Raw genomic sequence first — 15,075 nt, forward strand, 5'->3', positions numbered from 1 at the left:
ATTTCCTTGGAACACAGCCACACTCACTCATGACAAATCATCTACGGCTGCTTTCACACTTCAACAGCAGAGCTGAATTGGGACTCTGTGGCCCACAAAGCCTAAAATACTTACTATCTGGCCCTTTAAAGGAAAACTGTGTCAACCCCTGGTCTGTAAAATCTAAGCAGAGACCCTGTGGCCTCAATCATGGGACAGGGTGATGTCTACTCAGATGAAAATACTTTTCATGGGCCCCACGATGAAATAATTGGCTGCCCACACGGCACACTTACGGTTTCACTTTTAGACAAAGAAATAGCATCATTTCCTCACTGCTTCATGTTCCAGAACCAATTTCTTGAGTGCTACAAGGTTGCTATGTGGAAAGGAGATGGAGGAAATTGGATTTCATAGTCCTCGGCTCACACCTCCAACATAAGCACAAGCCTTGGCTAGAAAATACCAGATGAACCCGATCCTTCTACCCCACCCCCTAAGTTACTGAGGCAGCCAAGCCAGATGTTCCTGCACACTGAGTAAAGGGGAGAGCCCTTTACTGGCAAGGGGAAAGGTCCAACAGCTCACGGGATCCCAACCAGGGATTCAACCCGGGCCATGGCAGTGAAAGCCCAGAGACCTAACCACTAGGCCACCAGGGAACTCCCAACAAGCTCTTGAATAGTAATGAGTAAGGGTCTCTCCATCGGGGTGGGGGTTCATTAATAAAGACCAGGGGCCTGGGTGGCAGACACAGTCAGCTTCAAATCACAGAGCAGTCTATTGTCAATAAGCCTTGGTCTCCTCCTCTCCAAATGGCCTTGAGAGCTGTTGTAAGCATTAGAAATGATATGCAAAACAGTATGCTGGGTAAAAGAAGTCAGGCACAAAAGCATGCACACACCAGGATTCCATTTATACAAAGTTCAAAAACTGGCAAAACTGATCTACTGCGAAGTCAGAATAGTAGTTTGGCTTCTCGGGATGGTGGGCAGTGACTGGAAGGAAGGCCTGGAGCTCCGTTTCTTCATCTGGATGCTGGCTTTGTGGGTGTTGCACTTTGTAAAAAGTTGAGCCGTGCACTTTGTATTTGCTCATGTCTCTGAGCTTACTCCAAGCTCACTTACTCTGAGCTTTTTTTCAACGATGTGTGAAATAGTCACAGTGATCAGCCAAGATAGATTTTTGGTCCTAGCGTGGTGGTACTCCCGTCATAGGCACTTACTGAACTGCGCTCTCCAAAGGAGAGCAGTAAGAAGAGTAACACTGACTCAGGGGCCCAGGCCACATCATTGTCTGCAGGCTGAGGATGTGGCAACTCGAATGCTGACCTCAGAGTGTGGCGGGGCTGCCAACAGCTCGGCCTAAGCACAGGATGTACTTCCTTGGGCGCTGGATGATGCCTCAGCAGCAAGCACTAAAGCCCAGCCTACTGGCTGAGGAGCTCCTGCCCACACCCCAGACCGACCACTGGTGCTGGTGGGAGAGGCTAGGAATTCAGACAGGAGAACCTGCAACACGAATGATCCCAGGAGACAAGGTCCAATCCCTTCCAGGAGATAAAATATCAGAATTTGTCCCCTGATGAGAGTTTTAGGAGATATAAGTACATAAAAATGTGATCATGCAGAGAGAAACTAACCTGTTCTTCTCGCTATAACACATACTTGGCACTAATCTAATTTTTTGAAGAAACTCAACCAATTTCTTCCTGACCTGTATCTAACATGTGGCCATTTCCCCGTTAGTTCTTACTCTGAGAGGCCTCAATAGTGTTTCATAAGAAGGCATGGAATTCTTGAGAAGTAGAAAGACATTTATCAGCTAGGAAAGCAAAGATTCCGAAAAGTCCAATAACCAGCAACTCAGTGGCAAAACTGCAGTAGAACTCAGGAGTCATATCTCTTCTCCTTGCAGTGTGTTTGTCCTGGAAGGTTGCTTACCCTGCCCCTGGGTCAACGAGGCTGCCCATGGTGACAGCTGAACTTCAGGTCTGCAAAGGGTATGCAAAAAACAGGCTATCTGCTCACAGGGTTAGCTCTAACCCTGCGACACCTCCCATAGGAAAGAATCAGGTGCCTGGGAGGGGCTTGCTTCTCTGTGTTTTCCCTCTAACTGGGCAGGGGTGAGCAGGGGAGAGGGGAGGAAAGTCCTAACCAAAGAGCTAGTGATTTTGTGATTCCTACCACATCCACTTGCCCTCTCTCAAATAACAGGAATTTTTAAACAAAAACTACATGGAGGAAAAATGGCAAAGATCCATGCCTCCCTCCGACCTCTAGTTCCCACATTTCTCCTTATTCTCTGGAAAAATATTAAAATTATCCCCATAATATCAGCTGGCTCAAGGCAGAGTCAGGCCCCAGTCTGCCTCTTCATTCCCTCGGGGAACGTCTGCTGAGCACCTCCTAGTGCCTCCCAGGGCTCTGTGTCAGGACTGTGCGTGACACAGAGATGGCTAAGGTACCCTCACAGCCCTCAAGGAGCTTGAGCGTAGTGAAGGGGATGAGTCGTGGGCAAAAGCAAGTGCTCTTGGAGGAAGAACAGCACCTGAGCCCTCGGAGAGGCCCAGGTGGAGCTGGGGGTGCTGGTGACACAGAGACAGCTACCACCCTCAGCTCCTGCCTGGCACAGAGCCGCAGGTCACGCCAACCACCCAGACCAATATGGGGCCCGGGAAGAGCTTCCCCTTGAGAAAGGCCCCAGTCAATGGTTACATGTATCACCTCATTTCATCCTCAGAACAGCTCTATAAGATAGATACTACACTATCATTACCCTCCTTCACAGATGAGAAAACTGAGACTTAGGTTCTTTTATTCATTCCTTCAACAAATATTTTTTGGTATCTACCATGGACCTGATACCACTCTAGCAGCAACCATAAGGTAGTCAAAATTCCTGACTATACATGGTGTATACATTCTGGTAGGAGATAAATAACTGGCCCAAGATCAATCACTCAGCTTGTTAAAGTAGTGGGCCAGGATTGAATTCAGTTCTTCTGGCTGCAGAACCTATACTTTCAAACTTCCAACAAGCAAGCTGCCTGGGCCCAGCCACAGACACTTAAAATCATCATTAATAGTAAGATACCACATTTCCTCTATTTTAATATGCATAGTTTTAAGATGCATCTGAAACCTGGCTGCATTTTATAATATATGTTGAAAGAAACCTGTGGGCTGCTGGTAGAGAAGTAAGTCATAATATAACTGATACTGCGGTTCAAGTGTAGATTTCGCTAAATACAGGTCATTTGACTGCCGACGCAATTGAGTTTTCTGCAAATGTTAACATTAAATCAGTTGGATTTTAACTTAAATGAAGATCCCTGATACTACTTCAAATACACTCAAAAAACTTCACTATATTGCAAGAAAAAGCTATTGTGCATGCAAGCGATTATGCCTATCACACGCAATGTAATTAAAGGGAGTAGAAATCACCAAACCTCTTGGAACAGATCACAGAATTTTCAAAGCCTTAAGGGCTAGCGTTCAAATGACAAACATCTAATTGTCAAAAGCTTCCAGCTATTTAACTTCCAGCAATATGTGAGCAATTAAGGGGAAAAAAAATATATGGGTTTTGCCAAAGAGAAAATGCAGGCCAAACCCCACTATTCATTAATAAGACTCAAAATTACATAGCTAACCTTAAACATCCCAAAGGGTTCAAGATCATGAGTAATATACTTTCTGAAAAGCATCACATAACTCTGAAGTTACACATAACTTCTGAGAACCAAACATGATACACAATCAATAATGTGAAAAATACCTACACTCCAAACTGATTCTACAGAAAGAGGAACCCATATGTAAGCATATGAATAAATGAAAGTCACTATAGACAAGTTTTAAGAGTGTACATCTATTGTCATGTTTCTTTGTTTCTGGAAAGATGCAATTAACACCATGATTTGTTTCACCATGACCAATGGCAAATCAATACCATTACCATTATCACTGGTACCTCCAAATAGAGAACTGTGATAATTACAATGATAGCTGCCATTTATTGAGCATCTATCAAACACCGTATTTGATTTTTTTTCACCCATTATCTCTAATCCTCGTGACAACTCTATAAGGGAGGCACTCGTAGTATTTCAGTTTTACATGTAAGTAAATTATGGTTCAAAGAAACCAGTGACTTCTCAAGGTCATACAGTCAGTAAGCATCAAGCTGAGTGTGGAACCAGTTCTGCCCAAGTCCAAAACCCAAGTGGTTTCCAGGGCACTATAATGCCTCTCCCTACTGACAACCCACCTCCACCCCTGTCCTGGCACAGCACGCATAGATAAGCCCTCACCTAAAACTTACTATGATCTCAGGGAAGGATGGGCCAGGATGAATTTAAGATAGAAGGGTCTCCCTCTCAATCCAACACCCTAAGTTGATTCAACTCCTGCTACTTATGTGCCTGCTTCCATTTTCTCAAACTACACTTGAGGACATGATCAAGCAGACCCTAAACTGGCCAACAGCCCAACATACACAGAGCCAATTGACTGGTTCATTCCTTCAAATTGTGCCAATTTGGTAGCACAGTCCAGAGAAGAAAGTACACAAGCTTAGCAAGAAGCGAGGAAAGCCTCTCCATTTCTGAGGCTGGGGCAGGAAGGGGCCTGTGGCCTGGCCAGAAGCATTCTTTCCCCTGGAGGTGCTGTTTCACATCAGCTAATGGAAGCAGAGACCTCCCTAAGCCTACGGGAGGGTCCAGCTTGTGCCAGTCACCTTCTGGGGATCTCCCTGAAGTCTCAGGACAGCCCATAGTTCCAACTGACAACTGCTCTTCTTCTTGATGAAACTTCTGCAGGACAACAGGCAGGGGCTTGTGAATTTCACACCCATTCTCTGGACATGTACCTTTGGATGCAGTCTCATCTACAACATAAAATCCTTCTCAAGGGCTTTTCCTTGAATATTCCCTCAGGAAAGGGCCTCAAGCTTGGATGCTAAGATTGGACTAGGACAATTCAAGAAACATTTACTGAGCATCTCTGAGGATGCAGAGGTGAGTAAGGTGTGGTCCCTACCATCAGGGAACTCACAAGTGAGTAGAAGAGGTAAGACCAGCTCAGAACTAACTACAATATAAAGCAGAACAAGGTTAAGTGTTATCCCAGAGGAAAAAGGGATTAATTCCAGAAGCACAGTCAATAATCAATTCAGCTAACACTGACTAGGCACCCACTAGGTAGCAGGTACTATACTAGGCATTGTATATGCCTTATCCCATTCAATCCCCACAACCACCCTGTGGAACATGTTCTATTACTACCCACACTTTACAAATGAGGAAATAGATGGAAAAGCAAAATATCTTGCCCAAGGTCACATAACTGATTTGTAAATACTAGAGATGAGATTTGGACCCCAGTGGCCAACATGGAAGCGTATGTTATTTCCAGTATAGTAGACTGAATCGCCTGGAGTAAAGAAATTCTTCCTGGTAGAAGAAAAATCTGAACTGTTTGGGAATTCAACCAGATGAAGAGGGAAGTAGAGAATATTCCTAGCAGAGGGTCAGAGATAAGGAAGGCCGGGAAGTAGGATAGATCAGCAGTCACAGGTCAGCTAAAGCAGGGGCAGAAGTCAAGCTTCTAGCACAGAGGAAGAGGTGCGCGGTCAGTGAGTCAGGGGACTGGGGTCAGGAGACCTGGGTTCTAGTCCTGGCTTGGCCACCGAAAAACTGTGTGTGACCTTCAGCAGTTTCTATCCCCTCTCTGGGGCTCGGTTTCCTCATCAGTAAAAATTCCAATTCCCTATTGGAGTAGATGTTCCCCAAAGGTCTGCTCTGGCTTAAATGCTCAGTGATACTCACAAGAGGCCGTGTGGGACTGTGGTTAAGACCAGGTGACATGTAAACCAGCTGAGTGACCTTGAACAAGCTAATTAAATCCTCTGAGTCTGTTTCCTCATCTGTAACGTGAGGACAACGGCGATGCCTGCTTCACAGGGCTGAGGTGAAGGCTGAGTGAACTTAGCACAGGGTTTGGCAAACTATAAACGTTTAAGAAATGGAGGCAGCTTTGTCGCCATCATCATCATCACCATTGCTCCTTCTTTAAAGGGTCCATAAAGTGAATGTAGTGGTCGTGGGCCAGAAAGCCTTTTTTTTAAAAAAAAGGGACAAAAAATTAAGATCTTTTTTTTTATTTGAAAAAGAGAAAAGGTCTCATTGAACCACAAGTCCTTCCCATGACCACCTCACGAGAGAGGCTCCTGTTTCAAAGAAGGGCCATGTCATACCTTCTCTTCTGAAGAAACGGTCAGCTTGTCACTGGATATCAAGCTGCACACCTGGTCCAGACTTAGGCTAAGAAATTCTTCCCCCAGCATCACCTCTGGAAAGTGCTGCTCTGTTCCAAAAAAAGCAGAAGTTCAGAAAACAAAGTTATAACACACTCCTGCCCTTCCATGAACCAAGGCCATGACAATCTGTGGGATTCAGAGCAGAGTCCTGGGAGCTCTGGGGGAGGCAGGAGGCAGAGAGAAAGGCAGACATCCTGGCTGGAGGGAAACCAGCCTCTTAATTCAGCAGCAAAGGCATCCCCCTGTGTGACCCTCTGTCCTGAACATCATCACAGAGGAAAATGGGGCAGAGAGATGCAAGGTTATATTTTTTCCATGCTCCATGAGATTAATAATGGTGTTGCAGAGAAGCCTCACAGGGGCCTGCCTACTTAATTGAGCTCATTTCCCCTCAAGGCACAGGCTGGCAGAGTTGCAGACGGTGCCCCCTGCAGCTCAGCCAAACAAAAGTGGGTCAGGACTGCTGTGTCGCTCAAAGTCTCTGGGGTTCTGGTAGGAAGTCAACATTAGAAGGCTGGCAGAAGGGTTCATCCCATCTTGCCCAAGTCAAGCCTGCTATAGTGAGAATCTGGTTCACAAGAAGGCTCAACTAAGCTTTTGTCCAGGTGTGGCACCAACACAGCTGGCACCACCACCACTGGGAACAGTCCACAGCGGCTGAGCCTATAGAGGCTATAAGACGGAGGGGAGTTTGGGGACAACTAGAACAAGATAAAACTCACAGGCCCGAGGACCACACAAGGGAAATGCCAAGGACAATTCCTACCCTGACATTCGCCCAGGCCGCCATCCGGCTATTACAGAGGCATTTGCCAGTGAAAGAGCATGCACTTCAGAAAGAAGGACCTAGATTCAAGTCCCGGCTTTGCCATTTATGAGTTGTGTCTTTGAGCCAATGGCATCACCTCCCTGGGTCTCATTATCCCCATCTGTACAGTGGAGGTAAAAACCACGTCTCACTCCCTCCCATGCTCTGGTGAGAGAGGAACTGAGAACGTGTTTTGCAAGCGCCTTGAAGGTGAACCAGCCCAAGGGCTGACAATTCCTGGTGTAGCAGACTCTGGAGGTCACAGCGTCCTTTGTCATTTGCCCCAGACCTTGCTCCTTCCTCGGTTCTCACAACCCTGCACCATCGCCCCAGGAGCATCTGTGCTCCTTGCCCTCCAGACCTCTCCCCTTCCTTCTGTGGTGGCCCCGCTCTGCCCTGAGAGCTTCTTGGATAATTCCAGAAGCTCCCTACCCCCCACTTGGCCTGGCTGGCCCCTGGAGTGAGATCCTGAGTCCCTCCATGCCTGGGAGGCTGCTGAAACATCAACTCTGCCGCAGCTGCACAATGAAAAGGAAAATCAGAGCATGCTAATCACACTCATCAACTTCTTAAAAACCAAACAAACGAAGAACTTAAGGTTTAAATAATTTCTTGCAAAAATCATTTTTAACTTTTTATGTTGTAAGAATTTCAGATCCAAAGAATTCCCGTATGCCTTTCATCCAGATTTCCTGAATGTTAATACTTTACTCTCAATGACTGAGTTATAAATAATCTTTTCCATCTTTCACTGGACAAAAAGGGCTCCCCACTTGCTCCCCACCAGCCTAAGGATATAACTGAAGCCACAATTAAAGCTCACCCATCCTGAGGCTCAGGGATGCTTGTACAAGACAAGACAAATTTAAAAGTTCAGATCTTTTACAAATGGAAGCAGCCGTCAAAACGTAAGAAGCTGGTCTTACTTCTCTATATGTCAACAGAAAAAAGCCTTTAGTTAAAGCATAGATTTTAAGTATGACATTCAAAGCACCTCCCTAACTATGGGAATATTTAAGACTAGATAGTTATTTTTAAAGTGTCCATTCCTAAAGATTTTTAAATACAAGCAAGTGAACAATTTTCTTTGGACAATGGGAATTCATTCTTGGCCCGGAGGCTTGGAAAGTAACAGGATTCTCCCTATACACTCTTTCTAGCCCAAGAAGTCTTTGGACCAGAGTCTCCCAATGTGTTGGCAACACCCAAGAAACAGCAGAGAGAAAACTGACAAAGTATAGGACAGGGAGGCTCTGTGGACCAGCCTCGGCTGAGCTCAGCAGGTGAGTCAGGCAAACCAGTGCCTACATCCCTGTGGCCCAGAGCCATACCTGGTCTTCCCACCTTTATCTTTGGTTGACTGAAAAACCTAACATTTGGAGGAGTGAAAAGAACAGGAGGAGGTGAGAAAGTAAAATTCTGAGCTGTAAGGAATTCTTCCTCAGAGCTCAGAAAGCCAAAAGTAGATGAGCTTGGGTTTTGAAAAGGAGGAAAATAGAAGTGCAGTGATGTGTATCCTAGGTGACTTGGTGAACAAACCAGAAGTCGTCAAAGATAAACCAAGGCAGGAAGTAGTCAGCCCCCCACACCTCCCCATCTTTCACACTCTGGGGCACTGCAGGATATGAATCTGGGTCCCTTCTCTCTGAAGTCAGCTGCTTATTTGCCCATCAAGAACCTCCCACTGAAAACCTTCAGAAATCCTCCCAGGAGGGAGCATCTGGTGGGGAGGAGGCAACAAGGGAGGTATTGGGCAGGAGCTTCTCACCCAGGGCTGGCACCCCGAGATCCAGGAGATTTGCGAGGCATGAGCAGGAGGACACAAAGAAGGGGGCCCAGACAGAAACTCCTTCCCTTCCCCCTTTGGTCTGAGGACACAGGGCCCAGAGTCTGGGGACCAGAGCTCCCTTTCTGTTAGCAACACTCAAGACACAACAGGATAGAAAACACAGGAACAGGATGCTCTGGCTAACTCAATTTCCTGGGAAACAGGAGTTCCCCAGAAGACTTCGTACTCAAGTCAGCGCTCTTCCCAGCCTCTTCCTGGAAAGAACCCACTATGCTACCAGAAGATACCGCCCTGAGAATCAGCTTCTACCTTTAACACTTGTTTGTTTGTTTGGAGTTTTTTTTAATTTGTTTTGCTTTGCTGTGAATGTATTAAGGGACAATGTAGTGACAAACTGTGGCTAACAATCAGAAGACCTGGGTTCCAGTCCCAGCTCCACCTCTTACCGTCACTTCTTCCCAGGCCTTGGCTTCATGAATCATAAAATGGGATGGTAATGCCTGACCTCAGTCTCCAGGTTGTTCTGAAGTTCAAAAACGATACTATGTATTAGCCCATTTTGAGATCTATAGGAAACTCTTTAGAAATGAAGGAGGAACATTATGCGCCCATGTTCCTGAGTCACGAAGTCCAGTTCTGCGGGCAGCACTGATCTCCAACAGAGAAGCGTTTCCACAGCATCAGAGTCATCCTTTGAGACTGCAGGTCCTGCAGGCAAGGCTGTGGACCTCAAAGGTCTTAAGAGACCCACTTTATTCCACTGAGTTCCACAAACTTTCTAGTGATATAAGTTACTCAATTTCTTCAGATGAGAATACTGAAGGCTTCAGTATTCTCATCTATTAAATAGAGCAAATAATAGCACCTATCTCATAGAGGTGTTATGGGCATTAGATAAGCAAATATATGTAACTCACATTTCCTGAGACCACTGTAAGTGCTCAATAACTGTTCATACATGATGTGCCAAATACAGTGTTTCTTCAAAAATGAAGAAAGCAGAGCCGATGTCTACAAGGAGGCCACTGGCTTACAAAAGGGTAAAACAAGGCACCAGCAACTTCAACCCAAAGTCCACAGGGCCATGACTGGGAGAGGCACTCCAAGTTAAACAAAAGCAGGCAAATTCAGAGCATGACTAGAGAACAGCAATAGCTCAGTCTAGCTAGAGGCTAGGCTGTGTCTTCATTCATCTAACAAATATGTATACAGCATCCTGTGCCAGGCTCCCAGAGATACAAGAGAGGCAGGCAAGGCTCAGTCTTAGCGGATGGGTGAAATATGCAGGGGCGTAGTATCTTTTAACCATGGGCTAGTCCCTTGAAGGGGGACTCTCCAAAATAAACTCTAACTTTTCTTGTCTTTTTGCTTTTTTTTCCTTTAGGGAGGAGTGTAAACAGGAAACAAAAAAAAAAAGTCAATTAATTAACCATTCTGACTGAGAGTCCCAATTAACCAGGCTTTACTATAAGTAGCAAATACTGTTTAGGATCCAAGTTTTGGAATAGAAATAGTGAGTTGTTTAAGTTATTAGGTATTTAATTTTTCTCTTCATTTGACTAATTTTTTGCTTATGGAATATAAAGAGGGAAAACATGATTTAAGAGATTATAATAATAACAAAAAATCATAACATTAAGAGAAAATGCAGAATACAAATTTATAGATACTGTTTGATCACAAATATGTAAGTCTAGAATTTCAGGATTAAAAGATGGCTCTTTATTTCCCCTCTGTACTCAAATAAAAATTATTATTATAAATATTTTAAAAATCCAAGTTTTGGAAACACTGCTTTGGGAAAGATCTCCAGGGTTCTCCCTACTTGCTGCAAATAATAATAAAGCCTTCCTTCTCCAAAAAAAAAAAAAAAAAATCCAAGTTTTGATTAATGAAACATTAATGGATCTGTTCCTGTCCATTTGGATGAGAAATTTTGGAGAAGGGGAAGGGCACCAGACAACTGCAAATCCTTTCCCCGGCAAGCAACACACACATATCTTCCCAATGTTGAAAGGATGAGGAAATTGGGTGGCACATTCCTAGGAAAGGGGGCATAATTGGGTCTTTTCAAGGAAGCAGGCCTGGAGAAAGTTAATGGCTTTTCCTAAAAACAGCTAACACTGTACTAGGTATTTTACATATATTATGTCACTTATATCTTCCAAAAGCCCAGCTGAAGTGAATATCAATATCTCCATTTTACAGATGGAGAAATGGAGGCTTGGAAAGCCTAAGTTATGAGCTTAGTATCATACGGTAGTAAAGTGGTAGAGCCAGGTTTTGAAATTAAGGCTGTCTGAATATAATAACAAACATTCTGATATGTATTATAGTCTTCAAGATAATAAAAACTTGTCCTGAGCAGGCCATTTTGGTAAAATTCAATATAGACATCAGAGCACCCTAAGAATCCCTCTTAGGGATACTGCAGAGAGAGAAAGAAACAGGAATCTAAAGATGTTTCTTTAAAAAAAAATCTTAGAGTAGTAGTGTTCTAAACATTTTGGCATCAGACCTGGATTCAAATCTCAGACCCAACCCTTGGATTGAAATCTTTCTCTAATCCACCTGTCTTCCAGGCTAGATGACGTGATATTCTTCTGTGTTCCCAAAGCCACTCAAATAGGAAATTAAAATTTTCATACTGCTAGTCAACCTGTCTTACCACCTGAGGTCTTCCTCTCATACTGGGACTATGAGCCCCATGAGCGCAGGGTCTGTCTTATTTGAGTCTGTCTGTGTGAATGTGAATCCTCAGTGTCCAGGACAATGTCTGCAGATACTGGGCTCTGAAATTACTGTGCTTCCTTGTCCATTCTTCAGGACTGCCTAGGGCTCAGGCAACCTCTCAAGCAAGTCCCAAGTCCATTCCTCCCTCTTGATGGGATGAAATAAACCTAAGCCTTTGATCAGGTTCATCTAAACTACAAGCCCAGACAATAACCCATCTACGACTTCTTTGACCTGCAGAGACGAAATGAACCCAGTTATTCCAGGGCCAGTGGACCCAGCAAAAAAGGTATGAGTGTCTCTGAATGGAACCACTGATCATGCCCCCAGGAAAGAACGGCTGACACAGGTGGACACACAAACAGAATCAAAACATTTTAGCAGGGTAAAAAAAGAAAACAGCTAGTTTAAATTTCTCTCTCCATTACCCTATTTTGGGAGGGCAGAGGTAAGCTTTCTTTAATCAATATTTGGCTTTCAGGGCCCACAGTTTCCTTGCTCCAGGGAGAAGGCTCAGCTCCCACAGAGAAGTAACACAGATCTACCTTGACGTCTTCCCGCAAGGGGTCACGACCACCAGCCCTCAGACTCTAAATTTCACTGACTCCACTCTCCCTGGGATGGTGGGATACAAGCTCTCTTTCCTTGTCGACCTAATTCCAGAAGTATATATGTTGTACTTCCCCTTTCTCTCTATCACACACACAGAGCAAAGGGCTATATCAAAACTACCCAGTTATCAGTGCTACTGATTCAACAACAAAGTTCCCTGTTCTCCAGAGTATGGAAGGAACAGGGAAGTTTCCTAAAATCCCAACAAGGAGAACAACTAACAACAAAAAATACCTGTGTCTGCACTAATGCTTCACTTGCCACCTTCAAGGTAGAAGCAGAGGTAGGAATGAGGCAACTGCCATGGACAGAGAGGCTGAACTGGCCTGGGAAGATGTGAAAATAAACAGTGGGCTCAGAGCACAGGCCCTGGAGACAGACAGCCTCATCATGAATCTTGGCATTGCCACTCACAAACTATGTGATCTGAAGTAAGTTACTAAACTTCTCTGGGGTTTCCATTTCTTCATCTATAAGTTGGGAAAGTAATAACTACTTCTGATAGTTATGTGGCCTCTTATAGTTATGAAGTGTGTAGCACCATGCCTGGCACCTTGCAAGTGTTCAGAAATGGTAGAAACTTCCACCATGATCATCACCACCATTATTACTTTATGATGCCAAGTTGGAGGCAGCAATTTCACAAGATGACCCTCAATGAGTCAGAGGTTCGTGTGTTTTAAAATGCTTTGTCAAAGTTTTTTGCTGCCCTTAGTTTAATTACTTCATTCCATGGTCTCAAATGACTCCATCAATCGAAAAACAGGCCACTTCTCTCCACAAACACGTGAAATTCGATGGCTTTTCCATCCCATGGCTGGAGGGTTTCAGCTCAGCTTTGGCAGACTGATGTGAACAAAATGTCCAAAGAATTTTAATTGCCATTTCATTAACAGGGTCCCATTAATATCCCTCCCAACCAGCTCTGCTGATGGTCCAGTGCATGGCCATCCAATTACCAAACAACAAAGTCCCCATAAACCTGGGCCCAAGCCTCTGAAGTTAAATATTAAGCAGTCCCTGGAAACAATAACAGTGAGATATAAGAAGTCGCAGGATACAAAATTAATACACAGATATCTCCTGCATTCTTATACACTAACAACAAAAGATCAGAAAGACAAATTAAGGAAACAATCCCATTTACCATTGCAACAAAAAGCCTAAAATACCTAGGAATAAACCTACCTAGGGAGACAAAAGACCTGTATGCAGAAAACTATAAGATACTGATGAAAGAAACCAAAGACAACACAAACAGACGGCGAGATATACCATGCTCTTGGATTGGAAGAATCAATACTGTGAAAATGACTACACCACCCAAAGTAATCTACAGATTCAATGCAATCCCTATCAAATTACCAATGGCATTTTTCACAGAACTAGAACAAAAAATTGTATAATTTGTATGGAAATACAAAAGACTCCAAATAGCCAAAGCAATCTTGAGAAAGAAAAACGGAGCTGGAAGAATCAGGCTCCCTGACTTCAGACTATACTACAAAGCTACAGTAATCAAGACAATATGGTACTGGCACAAAAACAAAAATATAGATCAATGGAACAGGATAGAAAGTCCAGAGATAAACCCACACACATATGGTCGCCTAATTTACGACAAAGGAGGACAGAATATACAATGGAGCAAAGACAGCCTCTTCAATAAGTGGTGCTGGGAAAACTGGACAGCTACATGTAAAAGAATGAAATTAGAACACTCCCTAACACCACACACAAAAATAAACTCAAAATGGATTAAAGACCTAAATGGAAGGCCAGACATTGTAAAACTCTTAGAGGAGAACACAGGCAGAACACTCTTTGACATAAATTGCAGCAAGATCTTTTTTGACCCACCTCCTAGAGTAATGAGAATAAAACAAAACAAAAATAAACAAATGGGACCTAATGAAACTTAAAAGCTTTTGCACAGCAAAGGAAACCATAAACAAGATGAAAAGACAACCTTCAGAATGGGAGAAAATATTTGCAAACGAAGCAAGCGACAAAGGATTAATCTCCAAAAATATACAAACAGCTCATGCAGTTCAATATCAAAAAAACAAGCAACCCAATCAAAAAATGGGCATAAGATCCAAATAGACATTTCTCCAGAGAATACATACAGATGGCCAAGAGGCACATGAAAAGATGCTCAACATCACTAATTATTAGAGAAATGCAAATCAAAACTACAATGAGATATCACCTCACACTGGTCAGAATGGCCATCACCACAAAATCTACAAACAATAAATGCTGGAGAGGGTGTGGAGAAAAAGGAACCTTCTTTCACTGTTGGTGGGAATGTAAATTGATACAGCCATTGTGGCAAACAGTATGGAGCTTCCTTAAAAAGCTAAAAATAGAATTACCATACGACCCAGCAATCCCACAACTGGGCATATACCCAGAGAAAACCATAATTCAAAAAGACACATGCACCCCAGTGTTCACTGCAGTACTATTTACAATAGCCAGGACATGGAAACAACCTAAATGTCCATCAACAGAGGAATGGATAAAGAAGATGTGGTACATATATATACAATGGACTATCACACAGCCATAAAAAGGAACGAAATTGGGTCATTTGTAGACGTGTATGGACCTAGAGACTGTCATACAGAGTGAAGTCAGTCAGAAAGAGAAAAACAAATATCGTATATTAACACATATTTGGAATCTGAAAAAATTGGTATAGACAATCTTATTTACAAAGCAGAAATAGAGACACAGACGTAGAGAACAAACGTATGGATACCAAGGGGGAGGGGGTGGGATGAATTGGGAGATTGGGATTGACATATATACACTACTGATACTA

The 15,075-nt window shown here is 43.6% G+C and overlaps 1 protein-coding gene across 4 annotated transcripts in view; it reads right to left on the minus strand.

The window, feature by feature from the left end:
• KLHL3 (kelch like family member 3) overlaps nucleotides 1-15,075 on the minus strand; it is a 116,782-nt gene that overhangs the window by 44,999 nt on the left and 56,708 nt on the right. For all 4 annotated transcript variants that reach the window (XM_059917156.1, XM_059917155.1, XM_059917157.1 and 1 more), the window contains one exon: nucleotides 6,241-6,350. In XM_059917156.1, the coding sequence (XP_059773139.1) occupies nucleotides 6,241-6,350 (110 nt within the window). The remainder of the gene's footprint in view (nucleotides 1-6,240; nucleotides 6,351-15,075) is intronic.

The sequence above is a fragment of the Balaenoptera ricei genome, chromosome 3, assembly GCF_028023285.1.
Source record: "Balaenoptera ricei isolate mBalRic1 chromosome 3, mBalRic1.hap2, whole genome shotgun sequence".
NCBI lineage: Eukaryota > Metazoa > Chordata > Mammalia > Artiodactyla > Balaenopteridae > Balaenoptera > Balaenoptera ricei.